The following is a 22,152-nucleotide window of genomic DNA, read 5'->3' as shown; positions in this document are numbered from 1 at the left end:
CACATTCACTCCCTGATGCAGGTCACCAGTATCAACCCTTCCGATGAGTCCATCTGCATGACCCCTGACCTGCCCTCCATCATGGCCCTTGACATGCTCCCCCATCATGACCCCTGACCTGTCACCCCAGCATGACCCCAGCATGATCTCTGACCTGTTTCCCCATCATGACCCCCAACATGACCCCCATCATGACCCCTGACCTGCCCTCCATCATGGCCCTTGACATGCTCCCCCATCATGACCCCTGACCTGTCACCCCAGCATGATCTCTGACCTGTTTCCCCATCATGACCCCCAACATGACCCCCATCATGACCCCTGACCTGCCCTCCATCATGGCCCTTGACATGCTCCCCCATCATGACCCCTGACCTGACGCCCCATCATGACCCCCATCATGACTTCCATCATGACCCCTGGCCTTCCCCTTCATGACCCTTGCCCTGTCCCCAGTATGACCCCTGACCTGCTCCCCCATCATGACCTTTGACCGAACCCCATCATGACCCCCCCGCTTCCTGACCTACCCCTGCACAACCCCCTTACACAACCTCCCACACACAAACCCCCTCCCACTTCTTCATAGCTTCATAGTCCCCACTCGGGCCCACCTCCTCTCAGACTCCTTTGGCACTGCCCCTGGCACATTGGTAGTGCCCAGATGGTACGAGCAGAGTGCCAACCAGGCACTGCCCAGCCATGCCCCCTGACTACCCGGGGGTTTCAGTGGCCTACAATCCTCCTCCTGGCCATTGCACCTCTCGCTGGAGAGGGTGCGGGGAGGGACATTCACTGATTGAAACTATACTGTTAGATACTATTAGACTAGATACTATTCGTGTCTAACCCCCGCGGAGATTTACCCGACATAGAGATGAGAAGACGGCTTTAAGGCCAAAATAAAACCTGAGGTCCCTGAATCAAGAGTAACTTGGAAAAGTTATCAGTTACTCGGGTAACTGCCCAACATTTTCATGCAGCAGAGAAAATGGGCCGAATGGCCCTCCACGCTACAGCCCTGATACAGATCTGTTCCAGGTGAAAGGTGATGCCAAAGGTCGGAGGGTGAAGGCCAGATTTGTGCTTGGTGCTGGAGGTGGCACGATCCTCGGAGGGGGAATATTGCCAAATGGAGAGGAGGAGCTTTGGTTCCGCACCGTTTCGGGATCCGGTCTCGCGTTGAGCTTTGGTTGCTACCGATTGGGTCAGATGTTGGCTCCATTTCCCCGTTGCCCCCCACCTCCAGTCCTCTCCGCCTCTCCTCTGCTGGTCAGACATCGGGCGGAGAAGTGGCAGCCGGGTGAAAAATGGTGTTACCGCGACAGGGGAGGCGGTGGAGGGGGCGAGGCTGGGCCTTGAGTTTGTCGCTTGACCTCCTCCAACTCTGGGCACCCTTTGTTGAAGCGAGGGATATGGTTTATCTAAGTTGTCATTGCAGCAGGAATCCCTGAGCCTCTCTCCGTTTCCACCCCCCCCCTCCCCGCCAAACTCCGCAGATCGTCTATCCCCTCGCTTTCCGTTTTGGTTTTTTTGTTTAGAAAAATCGGCTAGTCCGCCATTCCCTTCAAAGGTCAAAAGTCAACGTTACCCGCTGCGCGCGTTGGGAGGGCTTTAGGAGGCAGAGGGGGGCAGCAGGCTGGGCTGCGGTGAGGTAAGTTCCGCGTTCAGCCATGCCCGGTGCTGGGGGGAGTACCGTCCGTGCCACCTGGTGTCCCCAATGCGTGGCGAGACTTCGGCCCCTCCCAGCCAATCGGGGCTCTTGGCTTTGGGTGGGGCCGCAGGGCCTGCGTAGCTCAGGTATTTCTCCAGGTGTCCTCCAGGCCAGGTGAGGGGGTCCTGGTCACTGCCGAGAGAACGTTTCCCTACGATCTGTTCAAACAAGGAAAAAAAACACAAGTGTTTTCCACTCTCGTTTTGGAGTTATTCTTTTCAGTGCAGTATGGAGACGGAACGCCCCATTATCCACTGACCTCCTCCAGGTAGGAGGCGCAGACTCATAGAACCACACACTGCAGAAGAGGCCCTTCGGCCCATCGAGTCTGCACCAGCACTCGAGAAACTCCTGACCTCCCTCCTAATCCCATCTGCCAACACTTGAACATTGAGATGTGCTCATCCCGGTACTTTTTAAAGGATGTGAGGCATTCCTCACCCTCCCAGGCAGCGCGTTCCAGACCCTCTGGGTAAAAAACCTTTCCTCACATTCCCCCCTAAACCTCCCACCCCTCACCTTGAGCCTGTGTCCCCTCATGACTGAGCCTTCAACTAAGAGGAACAGCTGCTCCCTATCCACCCCGTCTGTGCCCCTCATAATCTTGTAGACCTTGATCGGGTCGCCCCCTCAGTCTTCTCTGCTCCAGAGAAAACAACCCAAGCCTGTCCAACCTCTCTACATAACTTCAACGCTCCATCCCAGGCAGCATCCTGGTGAATCTCCTCTGTACCCCCTCCCAGTGCAATCACATCCTCCCTATAACGTGGCGACCAGAACTGCACCCAGTTCTGTATCTAACCCCATGCTGTACCTGTCCTTGGAGTGTTTGATGGGGACAGTGTCAAGGGAGCCATGCAATATTTGCCTTTGTGACAACAGAGATGGCCTCACCAAAGTTCTACACAACTCCAACAGGACTTCCCTGTTTTTGTAATCTGTGCCTCGATTGATACAGGTAAGTTCTCCATGTGCCTTTTTCACCAGTCTATTAACCTGTCCTTCTGCCTTCAGAGATCTGTGGACAAACATGCCAAGGTCCCTTTGTTCCACAGAACTCCTTAGTGTCCCATTATTTGTTGAATACTTCCTTGTCAAATTTCTCCTTCTAAATTGTATCATCTCACATTTGTCAAGGTTAAATCCTGCCACTAATCTGCCCATTTGACCATCCTGTCCAGATCTTCTTGCCGCTCTCCTTCACTGTTAACCACCCGGCCAATTCTCACCCACAGAATCCGGACGGGATGTCTCGGGGGAGGCAGGAAACAAAAAGTCCGAATCTTTGAAGGACGAATGAAGTTCTACCCAGTGTCCCATCCAACTGGTCGCTCGCCTCATTATGATTTGCCTGGAGTTTGCTATGAGCAGATTGGATGCTGCATTTAATCAGGGAGTGTGGTGGGATTCTCCCCACTTGCCTGGATGGCTGTGGCTCCAACAACATTCAAGAAACTCCACACCATCCAGGGCAAAGCAGCCCCACTTGATAAACCCACTCCACAACCTTAACACTCACTCCTCCATCACTCGCATACAGTGACAACAGTTCACTAGATGCACTGCAGCAACTCACCAATCCTCCTTAGACAGCCCCTTCCAAATCCGAAAACGACAAGGGCAGCAAGTGCATGGGGAACCTGCAAATTCCCCTCCAGGCCACTCCCCATCCTGACATGGAAATATATTGGCCATTCCTTCAATGTTCAAAAAACCAGGCTATCCCTTCCTAACAGCACCTATACCACAGGGACTGCAGCGATTCAAGAAGGCAGCTCACCACCACCTTCTCAAGGGGCAACTAGGGATGGGCAGTAAATGCTGGCCCAGTCAGTGATGTTCAATTCCCATAGGGTTAGATACAGAGTAAAGCTCCCTCTACACTGTCCCCCCATCAAACACTCCCAGGACAGGTACAGCACGGGATTAGATACAGAGTAAAGCTCCTTCTACACTGTCCCCACATCAAACACTCCCAGGACAGGTACAGCACGGGGTTAGATACAGAGTAAAGCTCCCTCTACACTGTCCCCCATCAAACACTCCCAGGACAGGTACAGCACGGGGTTAGATACAGAGTAAAGCTCCTTCTACACTGTCCCCCATCAAACACTCCCAGGACAGGGACAGCATGGGGTTAGATACAGAGTAAAGCTCCCTCTACACTGTCCCCATCAAACACTCCCAGGACAGGTACAGCACGGGATTAGATACAGAGTAAAGCTCCCTCTCCACTGTCCCCCCATCAAACACTCCCAGGACAGGTACAGCACGGGGTTAGATACAGAGTAAAGCTCCCTCTACACTGTCCCCCATCAAACACTTCCAGGACAGGTACAGCACGGGGTTAGATACAGAGTAAAGCTCCCTCTACACTGTCCCCCATCAAACACTCCCAGGACAGGTACAGCACGGGGTTAGATACAGAGTAAAGCTCCCTCTACACTGTCCCCCATCAAACACTCCCAGGACAGGTACAGCACGGGGTTAGATACAGAGTAAAGCTCCCTCTACACTGTCCCCCATCAAACACTCCCAGGACAGGTACAGCACGGGATTAGATACAGAGTAAAGCTCCCTCTACACTGTCCCCCCATCAAACACTTGAAGCAGGTGGAAGGGTCTCACTGTTGGGTTTTCCCATTGAGTCTTACCCGGTGTAGTGAGGTCCTTTGTGGTAGTGAGGAAGGTGTAGATCTGGCTCCCTCTGGTGGGATGGCGCAGTATGTCTCCAGGATCAGGAGGTCGCAGCTCCGAAAGCAGCACTGCTCCACGATGCCTCGTTTCTGCATACTCCGACGGCCCATCACTTGACTGACTGGGAACCAGGAAAGTGAAGCTATTAAACACACGGGAATCAGACAGCCGGTCACTCAAACTGCTTATCTGCCACTCGCCTTCCTTACATAAGAACATAAGAAATAGGAGCAGGAGTAGGCCATCTAGCCCTTCGAGCCTGCCCCGCCATTCAATAAGATCATGGCTGATCTGTCGTGGCTCAGTTCCACTTTCCCGCGCTCTCCCCATAACCCTCAATCCCTTCTCTTATCAAAAACCCATCAACCCGCTTCTTAAAAATATTTAGCGAGGTAGCCTCCACCACTTCAACGGGCAGAGAATTCCAGAGATTCACCACCCTTTGAGTGAAGAAGTTCCTCCTCAACTCCGTTCTAAACTGCCCCCCCTTTATCTTGAGGCTGTGCCCCCTAGTCCTACTGTCCTTTCTGAGCGGGAAGAGTCTCTCCACCTCTATCCTATCCATCCCATTCATCATCTTATACGTCTCAATGAGATCTCCCCTCATTCTTCTAAACTCTAACAAGTACAAGCCTAGTTTATTCAGCCTCTCCTCATAGCTCAACCCCCTCAACTCCAGTATCAGCCTAGTAAACCTCCTCTGCACTCCCTCCAAGGCCAAAATATCCTTGTGTAAGTGCGGCGACCAAAACTGCACACAGTACTCCAGCTGCGGCCTCACCAATGCCCTATACAGCTGCAGCAAGACCTCCCTACTTTTATACTCAATCCTCCTCGCTATGAGGGAGTAAAGCTCCCTCTACACTGTCCCCACATCAAACACTCCCAGGACAGGTACAGCACGGGGTTACTTACAGAGTAAAGCTCCCTCTACACTGTCCCCATCAAACACTCCCAGGACAGGTACAGCACGGGGTTAGATGCAGAGTAAAGCTCCCTCTACACTGTCCCCCATCAAACACTCCCAGGACAGGTACAGCACGGGGTTACTTACAGAGTAAAGCTCCCTCTACACTGTCCCCATCAAACATCCCAGGACAGGTACAGCATGGGGTTAGGTACAGAGTAAAGCTCCCTCTACACTGTCCCCATCAAACACTTCCAGGACAGGTACAGCACGGGGTTAGATACAGAGTAAAGCTCCCTCTACACTGTCCCCATCAGACACTCCCAGGACAGGTACAGCACGGGGTTAGATACAGAGTAAAGCTCCCTCTACACTGTCCCCATCAGACACTCCCAGGACAGGTACAGCACGGGGTTAGGTACAGAGTAAAGCTCCCTCTACACTGTCCCCATCAAACACTTCCAGGACAGGTACAGCACGGGGTTAGATACAGAGTAAAGCTCCCTCTACACTGTCCCCATCAGACACTCCCAGGACAGGTACAGCACGGGGTTAGATACAGAGTAAAGCTCCCTCTACACTGTCCCCTATCAAACACTTCCAGGAGAGGTACAGCACGGGGTTAGATACAGAGTAAAGCTCCCTCTACACTGTCCCCTATCAAACACTCCCAGGACAGGTACAGCACGGGGTTAGATACAGAGTAAAGCTCCCTCTACACTGTCCCCATCAGACACTCCCAGGACAGGTACAGCACGGGGTTAGATACAGAGTAAAGCTCCCTCTACACTGTCCCCTATCAAACACTTCCAGGACAGGTACAGCACGGGGTTAGATACAGAGTAAAGCTCCCTCTACACTGTCCCCTATCAAACACTTCCAGGACAGGTACAGCATGGGGTTAGATACAGAGTAAAGCTCCCTCTACACTGTCCCCTATCAAACACTCCCAGGACAGGTACAGCACGGGGTTAGATACAGAGTAAAGCTCCCTCTACACTGTCCCCATCAGACACTCCCAGGACAGGTACAGCACGGGGTTAGATACAGAGTAAAGCTCCCTCTACACTGTCCCCTATCAAACACTTCCAGGACAGGTACAGCACGGGGTTAGATACAGAGTAAAGCTCCCTCTACACTGTCCCCTATCAAACACTTCCAGGACAGGTACAGCCTGGGGTTAGATACAGAGTAAAGCTCCCTCTACACTGTCCCCTATCAAACACTCCCAGGACAGGTACAGCACGGGGTTAGATACAGAGTAAAGCTCCCTCTACACTGTCCCCATCAAACACTCCCAGGACAGGTGCAGCACGGGGTTAGATACAGAGTAAAGCTCCCTCTACAATTGATGATGCTGGCTTCTTTTCGAAGGCAGCGGGAAGTGTAGACAGAGCCAGTGGGTGGGAGGATGGTTTGTGTGATGGACTGGGTTTCGTTCACAACTCTTTGTAGCTTCTTGTGGTCTTGCTCAGAGTAGCAGCCATACCTTGGTTTTGTCACTGGGCTAGTAATCCAGACCGTCAGGGTGTTGCTTTGGGGACCAGGTTCAAACCCCACTGTGCCTGATGGTAAACTTTGAATTCAATGATACTCTGGAATTATAAGTCTACTGCTGATCATGAAACCATTGTCAATAGTTGGAAAAACCCATCTGGTTCAGTAATGTTCTTGAGGGAAGGAAATCTGCCATCCTTACCCGGTCTGGCCTACTCGTGACTCCAGAATCACAGCAATGGGGCTGAGTCTCAACTGCCCACCACACCCCACCCCCCACCCTACCCCCAGGGCAATAAGGGATGGGCAATAAATGCTGGCTTAGATATAGATAAATAGATAAATATTATCCATGAATGTATAAAAAAAAAGTTTTCAAGACAACTTTAATCATTTCTGCACCAGGATATTAGAGAAAGGCTCTTCATGGGATGTGGCAAGGCCAATTTTTATTGCCCATCCCTAATTGCCCTTTAACTGAGTGTCTCACTTGTCCATTTCAGAGGGCAGTTCAGAGCCAACCACATTGCTGTGACCCTGGAGTTACATGTAGGCCAGACCGGGTAAGGACGGCAGATTTCCTTCCCTAAAGAACATCAGTGAACCAGATGGGTTTTTCCAACAGCCGATGATAGTCGTCATGGTTACCGTTACTGAGACTAGTTTTCAATTCCAGATTTTATTCATTGACTTTAAATTCCACCAGCTGCCATGGTGGGATTTGAATTGGCAGCATCTCTAGGGCAGCAGGGTGACACAGTGGTTAGCACTGCTGCCTCACCGTGCCAGGAACCTGGGTTCGATTCCAGCCTTGATTCACTGTTTGTTGGAGTTTGCATGTTTTCCCCGTGTCTGCATGGGTTTCCTCTGAGTGCTCCATCTCGGGGTTAGATACAGTCCAAAGATGTGCAGGTTAGGTGGATTGGCCATGCTAAATTGCCCCTTAGTGTCCAAAGATGTGTAGGTTAGGGGGATTGGCCATGCTAAATTGCCCCTTAGTGTCCAAAGATGTGTAGGTTAGGGGGATTGGCCATGCTAAATTGCCCCTTAGTGTCCAAAGATGTGCAGGTTAGGGGGATTGGCCGTGCTAAATTGCCCCTTAGTGTCCAAAGATGTGCAGGTTAGGTGGATTGGCCATGCTAAATTGTCCCTTAGTGTCCAAAGATGTGCAGGTTAGGTGGATTGGCCATTCTAAATTGTCCCTTCGTGTCCAAAGATGTGTAGGTTAGTGGGATTGGCCGTGCTAAATTGCCCCTTAGTGTCCAAAGATGTGTAGGTTAGGTGGATTGGCCATGCTAAGTTGCCCCTTAGTGTCAAGGGGACTAGTAGGATAAATGTGGATGGGTTTGTTGTCATTTGGAGGTTTGATGGGCCAAATGGCCTCCTTCTGCACTGTCGGGATTCTATGTGTCTAAAAGAGAAGAGGGCGAGAAGATGGATTGGTGATGTTGATCTCTGAACAGGAGAAAGGGTCAGTGAACCTCTTTCTGAGCTTTGAGAATCTCCCTTTTTCTGACAGAGAGGGTAGCAGAGATCTGGGGATTGTAAATGAGGTTGAACGCAGAGTGTGTTCCGACCCACTGCTGAAGATTTGATTAATCCCTCAGCCAGCTTTCCATGAAATTCAGCCATTGGCAGATCTATTGATGAAGGTCTGTATACATGCCCCATTGAACTCCCGGCAGCCTGAATATGGGCAGTCAGCAATTTCCAGCCTCACACTCGATACATGTCATGGACTGTAAATATAGCTGAACTCGCGTGTAAATATAACTTCAACATATGTGTAAATATAACAACTGAATTGGAGCCCTCCCAGTCTCTTAGCCAATATTTATCTCTCAAAAGGCAAGGCAGTGGAACTGACGGTCCAACCATTATCACGTTGCCCGTTGTGGGATCCTGCTGTGCAATACTTGACTTTGTGATGACAGAGACGCAGTTCGCTGGCTGCGGGTTGTTCTGGGGTGTGGCAAGGATGTGCTGAAGTGCTATGGAGAAAATGCAAGCCCTTTCATCCCCCAGGCTCAGTGGTCGCCCAGGGGACGTAGTGGAGAGTGGGGTGACACCCATTGACCCCACTGATAGAATCCTACCGTACAGAAGGAGGCCATTCGGCCCATCGAGTCTGCACTGAATGCAATCCCACCCAGGCCCTCTCCCCATAACCCCATGCGTTTACTCTAGCTAGTACCCCTGACACTAAGGAGCAATTTAAGCATGGCCAAACCACCCTAACCCGCACATCTTTGGAGTGTGAGAGTAATCCAAAGCTCCCGGAGGAAACCCACGCAGTTACAGGGAGAATGTGCAAAGGCCACACAGAAACTGACCCAAGCCAGGAATCGACAGAGTCAACACCTTCCGCAATAGTGGGGAAGGGAGAAATAATGACAGGTTTCAGGTTATTTAACCTAAGACAGACTTGTCGTAGGTTTAAGAGAGAGTACCGCCCAATGAATGGTAACTAATTGGTTAACAATCCCACCCAGGCCCTATCCCCATACCCCCCCTGCATTTACCCTAGCCAGTCCCCCCTGATACTAAGAGGCAATTTAGCATGGCCAATCCACCTAACCCGCACATCTGGTTAGGGTGCATTGACCCGAACAGGCGCCAGAGTGTGGCGTTTAGGGAATTTTCACAGTAACTTCACTGCAGTGTGAATATAAGCCTCACTTGTGACTAATAAATAAATGTTTTACTTTATCTTTGAACACTAAGGGGCAATTTAGCATGGCCAACCCACCTAACCCACCCATCTCTGGAGTGTGGGAGGAAACCAGAACTCCTGGAGGAAGCTTGTGAAGATACAGGGAGAACGTGCAGTCTCCACAGACAGTCATCCGAAGCTGGAATCGAACCTGGTTCCCTGGCGCTGTGAGGCAGCAGTGCAAACCACAGTGCTACCTTGCTGCCCTTAGTGCCCTGAATGCCAAGTGCCACAGAGAAAGAGGAATCAAATGTATGTACAGAAAATGTTAGGAAATATATTTGAGGGGCTTTGTATTTATTGAGTTAAAATTGGCACTGAAGGAAGACTATTATCTGTGCTGCGGTCATGGTTTGTGGTATGGGACGGTATGGTGGCACAGTGATTAGCAACGCTTCCTCACAGTGCCAGGGACATGAATTCAATTCCTGGCTTGGATCACTGTCTGTGTCACTGTCTCCCGTGTCTGTGTGGGTTTCCTCCGGGTGTTCCGGTTTCCTCCCACAGTCCGAAAGACGTGCTGGTTAGGGTGCATTGGCCGTGCTAAATTCTCCCCCCGGTGTACCCGAACAGGTGGTGACTGGGGATTTTCACAGTAACTTCTTTGCAGTGTTAACGTGAGCCCACTTGTGACACTAACAAGTAAACCTTGACTTTATTTAATGATTAAAAAAAGAGGGTGTCCTCACCAAAGTAAAACCCCCTCTCTGCGCAGATGAACTGTAGGGCGTCGACAAGTTCCGCTCCACATAACGTCTCCTCTGTCCGTGCTCCTGATGTTCCTGAGCAGAGAGTCAGAGCGAACAAGATACACAGGGGTTTCACGGGGCTCCTGAAACCAATTACCTAGGGAGGAAGCAGAGATTTGTCTCGATTCACTCTTGTTACCTTGGGATAAACTCAGGGTCGCTCACTAGGATGTTGCTGAAGGGTTGCAGCTACAAAGCGAGGCTGGAGTTATTTCCCTTAGAACAGAGAAGGCTGAGGTAGGACCTGATCGAGTTGTACAATATTAAAGGGGACAAGTAAGAAGCAGGTTAAAGTCCAACAGGTTTAAGAACATAAGAAATAGGAGCAGGAGTTGGCCATCTAGCCCTTCGAGCCTGCCCCGCCATTCAATAAGATCATGGCTGATCTGAAGTGGCTCAGTTCCACTTTCCTGCTCTCTCCCCATAACCCTTAATTCCCCTGTCTATCAGAAACCTATCTACCCGCGTCTTAAATATATTTAGCGAGGCAACCTCCACCACTTCAATGGGCAGAGAATTCCAGAGATTCACCACCCTTTGAGTGAAGAAGTTCCTCCTCAACTCCAATCTAAACTGCCCCCCTCTTATTTTGAGGCTGTGCCCTCTAGTTCTGCTATCCTTTCTAAGCAGGAAGAATCTCTCTACCTCTACCCTATCCATCCCCTTCATTATCTTGTAAGTCTCTATAAGATCCTCCCTCAGCCTTCTGAACTCTAATGAGTACAGACCCAGTCTATTCAATCTCTCTTCATAAACTAAAGTTGCTTACCTGATTGAAGGGGCAGCGCTCCAAAAGCTCGTGGTTTCAAATAAACCTGTTGGACTTTAACCTGGTGTTGTGAGACTTCTTACCATGCCCCACCCCAGTCCAACGCCGGCATCTCCACATCAAGATTGCGAGGGATAAAGACAGGATGGATAGGAAGAAAGTTTTCCCCTCAGTAGACGGATCAGTAACCAGGGGGCAGAGATTTACTCAGATAAATGCCTAATACTGCAGGTGCTGGAATCTGAAACAAAAACAGAAACCTGCTGGAAAATCTCAGCGGGTCTGACAACATCTGCGGAGGGAGAACAGAACCAATGTTTGATCAGAGCTGAGTCATGACCCGTGCTGAGAAAGGATCATCCAGACTCAAAACACTGGCTCTATTCTCTCTCCACAGATGCTGTCAGACCCGCTGAGATTTTCCAGCATCTGTTTTTGTTTGTTGATGTGATATGGATTCACAGTCGGGGCAGGGGATTTAGAGGGGATTTGAGGAAAAGCTTTTTACGCCCAGGAGGTGGTGGGAATTGAGGGGAGGCGATGGGCAACTGGTATTATCGCTAGACTATTAATCCAAGCATCTCAACTAATGTTCTGGGGGACCCGGGTTCGAATCCCACCACGGCAGATAGTGGAATTTGAATTCAATAAAAAATATCTGGAATTAAGAATCTTACAATGACCATGAAACCATTGTCGGAAAAAACCCAGCTGGTTCACTAATGTTCTGATCTATGTCTCTCGTTATTTTGTAGATCTCTATAAGATCACCCCTCATCCTCCTAGGCTTCAAGGGAAAAAGTCCCAGTCTATACAACCTCTCCTTATAACTCAAACCATCAAATCCCAGTAACATCCGAGTAAATCTTTCCTGCACTCTTTCTACTTTAATAATATCCTTTCTATAATAGGGTGACCAGAACTGTACACGGTATTCCAAGTGTGGCCTTACCAATGATGGGAAGGAAATCTGCTGTCCTTACCCAGTCTGGCCTACATGTGACACAGCAATGTGGTTGACTCTCAACTGCCCTCCAAGGGCAACTAGGGATGGGCAATAAATGCTGGCCCAGCCTTATGCGATGCCTGTGTCCACAAACAAATAAAAGAAAACCTAGAACTTGCTGCCTGAAAGGGTGGTAGAGGCGGGACCCCTCAGAACGTTTAGATGAGCACTTGAAATAGTGTACAAGAGTGCTGGAAAATGGATCAAAAACAGAAAAATGTTGGAAAACCTCAACAGGTTTGACAGCATCTGTGGAGGGAGAATAGAGCCAACGTTTCAAGCCTGAATGACCCTTTGTCAGAGGTGGAAAATGGATGGTGCTTGATTGTTGGAGCTGATGTGATGGGCCGAAGGGCCACTTTCTGTGCTGTAAAACCCCATGATTTGATGCCCCACACTCCTCAATCCATAGAAGGAACCATAGAAGCCCTACTGTGCAGAAGGAGGTGATCGGGGTGAGATGCAGGCAGGACGAGGCTTGTCAGGAGCTATTTGCCCGGATAGCTCAGTCGGTAGAGCATCAGACTTTTCTTTATAAATCCCAGCACTGAGCAAATGGGCCGAATGGCCTGTTCCACCACTGTGAAGAACGACAGCATAACAATGGTCTGCATTGATACACCATCAGCACCAACAACACATGCTGTGGAATTAACCCCCTGAGCACTGAGTGTTGTTAGAGGGTTAGGGAGTCACCTAAGTTTCCCAATGGCAAACCAAATGGTGGAAGAAGTAATTATTCGGTTAGTTTGATGGGCGCCATGTGGGGCACAAATCGTCAATATTTAGGATCATCCGTAAACATTGAAACTTCTGGAAATCTCAGCCCCCATCCAATGGGCCAATCTGAGGACAGCACGGTGGCACAGTGGTTAGCGCTGCTGCCTCACAGCGCCAGGGACCCGGGTTCGATTCCCCACTTGGGTCACTGTCTGTGTGGAGTTTGCATGTTCTCCCCGTGACTGCGTGGGTTTCCTCCGGATGCTCTGGTTTCCTCCCACACACGTGCTGGTTCGGGTGCATTGGCCGTGCTAAATTCTTCCTCAGTGTACCCGAACAGGCGCCGGAGTGTGGCGACTAGGAGATTTTCACAGGAATTGCAGTGTAAATATGAGCCTCCTTGCGACACTAATAAATAAATTTTAACTTAAAACTTAAACAATGAGTGTGGTGGGGACTGTAAGATGTAACGAGTTCTTCAGAAGGTCCTTAACTTCAGCGGGGCTGGAGGAGGCTGGAAGGTTTTGCCAGCAGGTTATTTATTGACTGTAGCTCAGCCTTTAACACCATTATTCCCATGAAATTCATCTCCGAACTCCGTGGCCTGAGCCTCGGCTCCTCCCTCTGTGACTGGATCCTGAACTTCCTAACTCACAGACTGCAATCAATAAGGATAGACAACACCACCTCCTCCACGATCACCCTCAACACTGGTGCCCCACAAGGTTGTGTTCTCAGCGCTCTATTATGTTCCTTATACACCTATGACTGTGTGGCCAAATTCCCCTCCAATGTGATTTTCCAGTTTGCTGACAACACCATCATAGTGGGTTGGATCTCAAACGATAATGAGACAGAGTACGGGAATGAGATAGAGAATCTGGTGAGCTGGTGCGGCAACAATAATCTCTCCTCAATCTCAACAAAACAAAGGAGATTGTCATCGACTTCAGGAAGCGTAAAGGAGAACATGTCCCTGTCTACATCAACGGGGATGAAGTAGAAATGGTCGAAAGATTCAAGTCTTTCACCAACAACCTGTCCTGGTGCCCCCCCCCCATGCCAACACTATAGTTAAGAAAGCCCCACCAACTCCTCTACTTTCCCAGAAGACCAAGGAAATTTGGCATGTCCGCTACGACTCTCATCAACTTTTACAGATGCCCCATAGAAAGCATTCTTTCTGGTTGTATCACAGCTCGGTCTGGGCTCCTGCTCTGCCCAAGACCACAAGGAACTACAAAAGGTCGTGAATGTAGCCCAATCCATCACACAAACCAGCCTCCCATCCATTGACTCTCTCTGTACTTCCCGCTGCCTCGGCAAAGCAGCCAACATAATTAAGGACCCCACACACCCCGGACATTCTCTCTTCCACCTTCTTCCGTTGGGAAAAAGATACAAAAGTCTGAGGTCACGTACCGACCGACTCAAGAACAGCTTCTTCCCCGCTGCTGTCAGACTTTTGAATGCACTTACCTCGCAATAAGTTGATCTTTCCCTGCACCCTAGCCATGACTGTAACACTATATTCTGCACCCTCTCCTTTCCTTCTCTATGAACAGTATGCTTTGTCTGTATAACGTGCAAGAAACAATATTTTTCACTGTATGTTAATACATGGGACAACAATAAATCAAATCAAACCCAATCAGGTAGAGGCAGTAAACTTCCCCCCATGGAATTTTCCAATGCTGTCAAAGGTGATGGTGCGAAAAATAGAAAACCCTTCTGACAGCAGCGGGACTGGAAAATCATGCCTGCAGACAGTGGCGCAGAAAGCACGTTGTGGTGGACATGGAAAACTCCACCCCCCCCCCCCCCCCACCACCACTTTCTCCTCCCTCCTTTCCTGATGGCGCTGAACCTTGTTCGGATTGGGATTCCACGGATACCAGTTGCTTCTGGCTGTCTGGGTCTTGAGGATGCCTTAGGAATGTTTGCTGAGAGGAAGCGTTAAGCAGGTGATGAGATAGTTGACAGGAAAATGGCGAGAGTTGGGGTTCAGCAGGGAATTGGTGAAGGGATTCCCTCCAGAACAATGACCACTCTTCAAAATGGCCCATTGGGTGGGATTCTCCAGCCTCCCAGCCGCGTGTATCCTGTTGGCGGGAGGTGGCGCGTTGCTTGCTGGCGGCGGAGTTCTCCAGTCCCGCCGCTGCCAATGAGAATTCCCATTGATGTCACCCCCCCCTACAATGCCAGCAGGAAACCCGCGGTGGAGGGTGCACTGGCGGCGGGACTGGAGAATCCCGCCGGCATGAATGGCAAGAGAATTCCAGCCAATGGGTGGGAATTTACAGCCTCGCTTGGGCTGTGAAAGGTTCTGTGGAACTGGAAATTCTTTCTATCTCCTGTTCTTTGCTCTAACTTCCACCCCTTGCTCCTGTTTTAGCCTATCTGATATTGGATCCCAGACCCTGTCGTATTAAAGTGTTGCTGGGAAGTTTCTAAGGGGTTAAGGCGGCAAAGCAAATAAACAGTCAACATGCTTTTTGGTCCCAGGTGTTCCTGCGCTTATTAACTTGACCTTTAACCTTTAACCTGGCCCAATTGTTGACTCTGCTCCCTGGACTGGGAAAGGGCTCCTTTGCTTTAACGAAATGCAATTACCCCAAAATAGTCCGGTCTTCAAATGTCCCAACTCCCCCTAAAGCTCCAACAAGAGGGAATTTTCCCTTCACTTCCAGCAGCGTTGACATCACTGAACACCCCAACATCCTGAGCTGGGGGGCATCATAAACTGGATCCCCCACGGAAACTCTGTAGTCACAGCAGCAGGCCAGGGGCTGACACGGAAGTGGATAACTCACCACTTGCTTTGGAGAGGGTACAGAAGGTGTTTACCAGGACGTTACCTGGTCTGGAGGGCATTAGCTACGGAGGAGAGGTTGGAGAAACTCGATTTGTTCTCGCAGGAACGACGGAGGTTGAGGAGGGTTTGGGGAGGGGAGGGGGCGATCTGATAGAGGTCTACAAGATTACGAGTGGAGTGGACAGAGTGGAGAGTCATAAGAACATAATAAGAACATAAGAAATAGGAGCAGGAGTCGGCCATCTAGCCCTTCGAGCCTGCCCTGCCATTCAATAAGATCATGGCTGATCTGTCAGATGCTCTTTCCTAGGGTACTCGGGGATATAGGTTTAAGGTGCTTGGGGAAATGTTTAGAGGAGATGTGCAAGGCAGGTTTGTTTTTGGAGGGCGGTGAATGTCTGGAACTCGCTGCCCAGGGAGGGGGGTAGGAGCAGGTACGATAGCAGCGTTTCAGGGGCAGCTAGACGAATACATGAATAGGATGGGATTGGAAAGATACGGACTCTGTGAGTGCGTACGGTTTTAGTTTAGGCGGGGCATCACGGTCAGCGCAGGCTTGGAGGGCCGAAGGGCCTGTTCCTGTGCTGTAATTTCATTTCTTTTCTTTGTTCTCCTGATTCCCCAGAGCCTGTCCACCATCTACAAGGCACAAGTCGGGAGTGTGATGGAATACTCCCCACTTGCCTGGATGGGGGCAGCTCCAACGACACTCAACACCATCCAGGACGAAGCAACCCTGCTTGGTTGGCACCCCATCCACAAACACCCACTCCCTCCGCCCACTCGCTGCTGTGCGTACCCCAAGACTGACTGCGGTAACTTCTCAATCCTCCTTCAGAAATCTGCAGACTCAACCACTGAGAAGAACAAGGATAGCAGGTCCGGAGAAGCACTTGTATCACACAATATCTACCATGCAGAAGGAGGCCATTCAGCCCATCAAGTTTGCACCGACACCAATCCCATCCAGGCCCTATCCCTGCTCAGCTAGCCTGCTAATCCCTCTAACTTATCGCATCCTGGGAGATTAATGGTTAATTTAGCATGTCCAATCAACCTAACCCGCACATCTTTCGGACTGTGGGAGGAAACTGGAGCACCCGGAGGAAACCCACGCAGACACGGGGAGAATGTGCAAACTCCACACAGACAGTGACCCGACCTGGGAATCGAACCTGGGTCCCTGGCGCTGTGAGGCAGCAGGGCTAACCACTGTGCCGCCCTATAAGTCACTCACCATCCTGACTTGGAAATATATCGGCCATTCCGTCACTGTCTCTGGGTCAGAATCCTGGATTTCCCTGCCTAACAGCACTCTGGGTGGACCTACGTGACACGGGCTGCAGCGGGTTCAAGAAGGCAGCTCACCACCATCTTCACAAGGGGCAATTAGGGATGGGCAATAAATATTTGCCAGTCAGCAAAGCCCACGTCTCTTGAATGAATTTTCTAAAAGTAGGTGTTAAAAATTGGCCGGGTTCATTGACAGGAGAGAATTAATCCTCCCCAGTTTCATAGAATCCCTACAGTGCAGAAGGTGGCCATTCAGCCCATCAAAGCTGCGCCGACCACAATCCCACCCAGATCCCTATTCCTGTAACCCTACACATTTACCCTGCTAATCCCCCTGACACTAGGGTCAACTTAGCACGGGGCCAATCCACCCGAACCAGCACGTCTTTCGGAGTGTGGGAGGAAACCGGAGCACCCGGAGGAAACCCACGCAGACACGGGGAGAACGTGCAGACTCCACACAGACAGTGACCCGAGCCGGGAATCGAACCCAGGCCCCCGGCGCTGTGAGGCAGCAGTGCTAACCCACTGTGCCACCGTGCTGCCTATGATCCCACCACACCTCCGTCAATAAAACACCACCAAAAGCAAATTATGCTCCATTTCATTACTGCAAGTGGGATCTTGCTGTGCATGAGGCACTGCCGCATTTGACGTTTTGGCAAAAAGGAATATCGGTCAGAGCGGGGGATCGTTTTTAACAGTAGTACTGGAATGTTCTGCTTGGAAGTGAGACGGGTAGTTGCAGATTCAACAGCAACTTTCCAAAGTGATCCCGGGCTTGGACAATGGAAAACGTTTGCAGGGCTCCGCAAAAAGATACGGAGGACTGGAACTAACTGGCTAGCTCCTTTAAAAGGATAACACCACCGTGATGGCCTGAATGGCCTCCTTCTGTGATGTATGATTCCAGAAATGAACTCCATGCAAACACTGTAAAATGCAACAGAAAAATGAAAGCCTTTTCTTTGTAAAGAATGGAAGGAGAAATCTCTGCAATGAACTTCTGGAAGGAGTTGCCAACGTTCTTGAGAATTTGGAAGTTACCTTAAAGGGGTGTGTTCCCGCAAGCCTGGGGAGCTGGTGGACCCCGGAGAGGCTGAGCGTCTGATATCTTCCCATTGTTGAGCAGTTTGTTTTACCAGGCAGTAACCAAGAAAAGTCTCGGCGTCGTACCCAGTCCCAGAGTGACACAGAGCTGTTCACAGCAGCAAGTGTAATCAAACTCTGTCAGGGGGACTTTGCTCTGCTGTGCTTACTTGGCAGCAGTGTGTGTGTGTGTGTGTGTGTGTGTGTGTGTGTGTGTGTGTGTGTGTGTGTGTGTGTGTGTGTGTGTGTCCGTGTGTATGTGAGAATGAATGTATGTATTTTTGCGTGTGCGTCTGTGTGAGAATGTGTGGGTCTGTGTGTGTGTCTGTATATGTGTGTGCGTGTGTGTCTGTGTGAGAGTGTATACCTGTGATCGAGTGTGTGTGTCTCTGTGTGTACGTGAGAATGAGTGTGTGTTTGCACGTGTGTGTCTGTGTGACAGTGTATAGGTCTGTGTGTGCGTCTGAATGTGTGTGTGCATGTGTGTGTGTCTATGTGTATGTGTGATTATGTGTCTGTATGTGAGTGTGTCTGCGTTTGTGTGTGTATGCATGTGAGTGCCTGAGTGTGTGTGTGTGTGTGTGTGTGTGTGTGTGCTTGTGTGTGTATGTGTGAGAATGTACGTATGTGAGTGTGTATATATTAGTGTCACAAGTAGGTTGTGGAATTCACTACCACAGAAAGAATTTGAGGCCAAAACTTTGCGAGATTTCAAGCAAGAATATTCCTCTCCTTTCCTTCTCCCCTTTGTGTCTATGAATTGTATGTTTTGTCTGTAACAGCTCGCAAGAAACAATACTTTTCACTGTATCCCAACCACGTGACTATAATAAATGAAATCAAATATAACTGTTGGGGTCTAAAGGAATCACAGGATATGGAGGGGAGGAGGCAGGATCAGGATATTGAATTTGATGATCAGCCATGATCATAATGAATGGTGAAAAAGGCACAAAGGACTGAATGATCTACTCCTGCTTCTATTTTCTATATTTCTATGTTTCCATTTGTCTGTGGTTTGTCAAGGAACCTCCTCCAGGTTTTCTGACTTTCCTTTCAGGATTTCTTTGTCTTGCATTGCCTCAACATCCAAACATCTACACAAGCTCAGGTGCTCAGCCCCGCCAACAGTGCACTCTTCCTCACAAACTGGAAATAAGGACACCAAACCTTACAATCGCTTCAGGTAAGTTGTCTTTCTACAGCCAACCTCATAAGCTCTTCTCGCCCTAGGTCTAACTTTAACTTCTATGAGCAGTAAGTACTCTGTTCCAATCACAATTCCTCTTTGTTCCTTTTACTTCAATAGTCCTGGTGCTTCTTTTCCCTTCCCTGGTTTCTGGAACCAGCTGCCCTTTAGGTCCTCTGGAGCTAGCTTTCCTGAAGTTCATTCCATGGTATGGCTTTCCCGCTTCTAGCTGCGTCAAGAGCTGTTCCCGCTCTAATTTCTTGTTAGCAACTGCCCTGAATTCAGTTAAAGACGATCGCAAAAAGCCTTCCCAGTCTAAAGGGTGCCCCCGTTTGCTGTGATGAAACTGTGCCTTTAAGAAATGCATTTGTGTCATGTTTCTTGTGCAGGATTTGTTTTAGCAGCCAGTCCTATTATCGGTGCTGCTTTGTCTGTACCCAACAGCCTATGTTGTTACTGCAGCAGCAAAACTGATATTAATTGTTGGAAGGTTTGTTTTAATCTGGACTAATGCAGAGTTTTTCAGAATAGGACTTGATTTGATTTCTTTCATTATTGTCACATGCGTTATCATACAATGAAAAGTATTGTTTCTTGCGCGCTATACAGACAAAGCATACCATTCATAGAGAAGGAAATGAGAGAGTGCAGAATGTACTGTTACAGTCATAGCTAGGGTGTAGAGAAAGATCAACTTAATGCGAGGTAGGTCCATTCAAAAGTCTGACAGCAGCAGGGAAGAAGCTGTTCTTGAGTTGGTTGGTTTGTGACCTCAGACTTTTGTATCTTTTTCCCGACGGAAGAAGGTGGAAGAGAGAATGTCCGGGGTGTGTCAGGTCCTTAATTATGTTGGCTGCTTTGCCGAGATAAGTAGACAGAGTCAGTGGATGGGAGGTTGGTTTGCGTGATGGATTGAGCTACATTCACAATCTTTTGTAGTTCCTTGTGGTCTTGGGCAGAGCAGGAGCCCATACCAAGCTGTGATACAACCAGAAAAGATGCTTTCTATGGGGCATCTGTAAAAGTTGGCGAGAGTTGTAGCAGGCATGCTAAATTTCCTTAGTTCTCTGAGAAAGTAAAGGCATTGGTGGGCTTTCTTAATTATAGTGTCAGCATGGGGGGACCAGGACAGATTTTGGCGATCTGGACACCTAAAAGCTTGAAGTTCTCAACCCTTTCTACTTTGTCCCCATTGATGTAGACTGGGGCATGTTCTCCTTAATGCTTCCTGACGTTGATGACAATCTCTTTCATTTTGTTAGGTTGATAGACAGGAGAGGTCATGTGAGTGGGCAGGGCTAGGATCATAGAGAGAAACCCAGTTCAGTTGCTGCTTTAGGGCTCGAGAGACAAGGAACTCTTTCTCTCCCTGAAGATGGGAGACTGGAATCTGCCAGAAAATAGGTTTCTTTTCCTGAAGTTCTGCTGCTTTAAGGGAGACATTTCTCTGCCAGCTGCTGTATGGGAGTCAGAAGGCAAGTGTCTGATGGACCTCTGTCCAGAGGTGTTAAAAGGGAATTTAACATCCACATGAGCACATCTGCTTCTGTGTGAATTGCTGAAGAAAGATTGATGTCTGTGGGGATATTGCTTAAATTGGAACCATAGAGAGAGTTAGCTGTTAAGAATTATAGCTTGTCATGTTTAAACATTTTCAATTGGTAAAAGCAATGCTAACTCTTTTCGTTTTTTTTTAACTCTGTTTTTAAGTAAAGCTTTTTTTGATAAAAGGTTCCTAGTGGGTCATTAGAATCACACCTGGAGTGAAACACTTTAAGCTTACCCTAATGCCAAAATCAATAAAGTTGGGGTCTAGATGAACTGTATAATATACCTTGGAGTTTCTGATCTGCTCCCTAATATTGCTAAGGAACCATTCATTCCTTCTAAGTTTTTATTTACTTTTTATGCTGAACACACTCAGCACAATGGAAACACAACTTTAACTGAACCCACGCAAACACTGGATCTAAACATGAATTGAACCATAGGTTTAGTGTCCAAAGATGTTAGATGGATTGGCCATGCTAAATTGCCCATTAGTGTCCAAAGATGTGAAAGTTAAGTGGATTGGCCATGCTAAATTGCCTCTCATTGTCCCAAGATGTGCAGGCTAGGTGGATTGGCCGTGCTAAATTGTCCCTTAGTGTCCCTGGATGAGTAGTTTAGAGGGATTAGTGGGTTAAATGTTTGTGGTGATGGGGATAGGGCCTGGTTGGGATTGTTGTCAGTGCAGACTCGATGGGCTGAATGGCCTTTCTACACTGTAGGGATTCTATGATTCTCTGAACCATATGCTTTAACTGTACAGCGTGCAAGAAACAATACTTTTCACCGTATCCCAATAATGGCAATAAGAAACCAAATCAATTGGCTTCAGAAAATAACAGAGCAGTTGAAAGATTGATAGTGTGTCTCAACACTTTGAGTTAACCACAACCTTCAGTAAAGTTTCCCTAGTCTATTAAGATATCACATTAATCTCCCACAATAGCAGCCTTCTGTTTGGTTTGACAGATTGATTATAATTGGAGCTCAATAATGGGTAGCGTTTGGAGCCAAATTTGGCATCAGGTAAATTAAGATCCTGATGATGTGCCTCAGAGAGACACCTTGAACCTTCTTGTGTCTGAAGTATTTTAAATCCAGGCGTGTTAGTGTCTAAATACATTTCCATTAAGCAGTGAGGAGTGTGGCTCCCTCTGTCTGAGTACCAGTGCTAAGGAACAGCAAGAACATCAATGGGGACAAAGTGGAAACGGTCGAGAGCTCCACGTTTTTAAGTGTCCAGATCACCTGTCCTAGTCCCCCCATGCCCACACTATAGTTAAGGAAGCCCACCAACACCTCAACTTTCTCAGAAGACTAAGGAAATTTGGCATGTCCGCTACGACTCTCACCACCTTTTACAGATGCCCCACAGAAAGCGTTCTTTCTGGTTGTATCACAGCTTGGTATGGGCTCCTGCTCTGCCCAAGACCACAAGAAACTACA

General features: G+C 48.9%; 1 protein-coding gene across 1 annotated transcript; it reads right to left on the bottom strand.

Moving 5' to 3' along the window:
- Nucleotides 1-1,511: 1,511 nt before the first annotated feature.
- On the bottom strand, nucleotides 1,512-18,002 carry LOC145361482 (uncharacterized). Its single transcript, XM_080217292.1, has 4 exons — nucleotides 17,928-18,002; nucleotides 10,218-10,374; nucleotides 4,369-4,532; nucleotides 1,512-1,872 (listed from the first exon to the last, which is right to left on the bottom strand). Exons 1-4 carry the CDS (start codon nucleotides 18,000-18,002, stop codon nucleotides 1,615-1,617), a joined length of 654 nt encoding a protein of 217 aa, XP_080073418.1. The 3' UTR covers nucleotides 1,512-1,614.
- Between the last annotated feature and the right edge of the window lie 4,150 nt (nucleotides 18,003-22,152).

This window comes from Carcharhinus amblyrhynchos, chromosome 35 (assembly GCF_965287045.1).
Source record: "Carcharhinus amblyrhynchos chromosome 35, sCarAmb.v2.hapA, whole genome shotgun sequence".
NCBI lineage: Eukaryota > Metazoa > Chordata > Chondrichthyes > Carcharhiniformes > Carcharhinidae > Carcharhinus > Carcharhinus amblyrhynchos.
The sequence above is the reverse complement of the archived record's forward strand: the minus strand, read 5'-3'. Positions and strand labels throughout refer to the sequence as shown.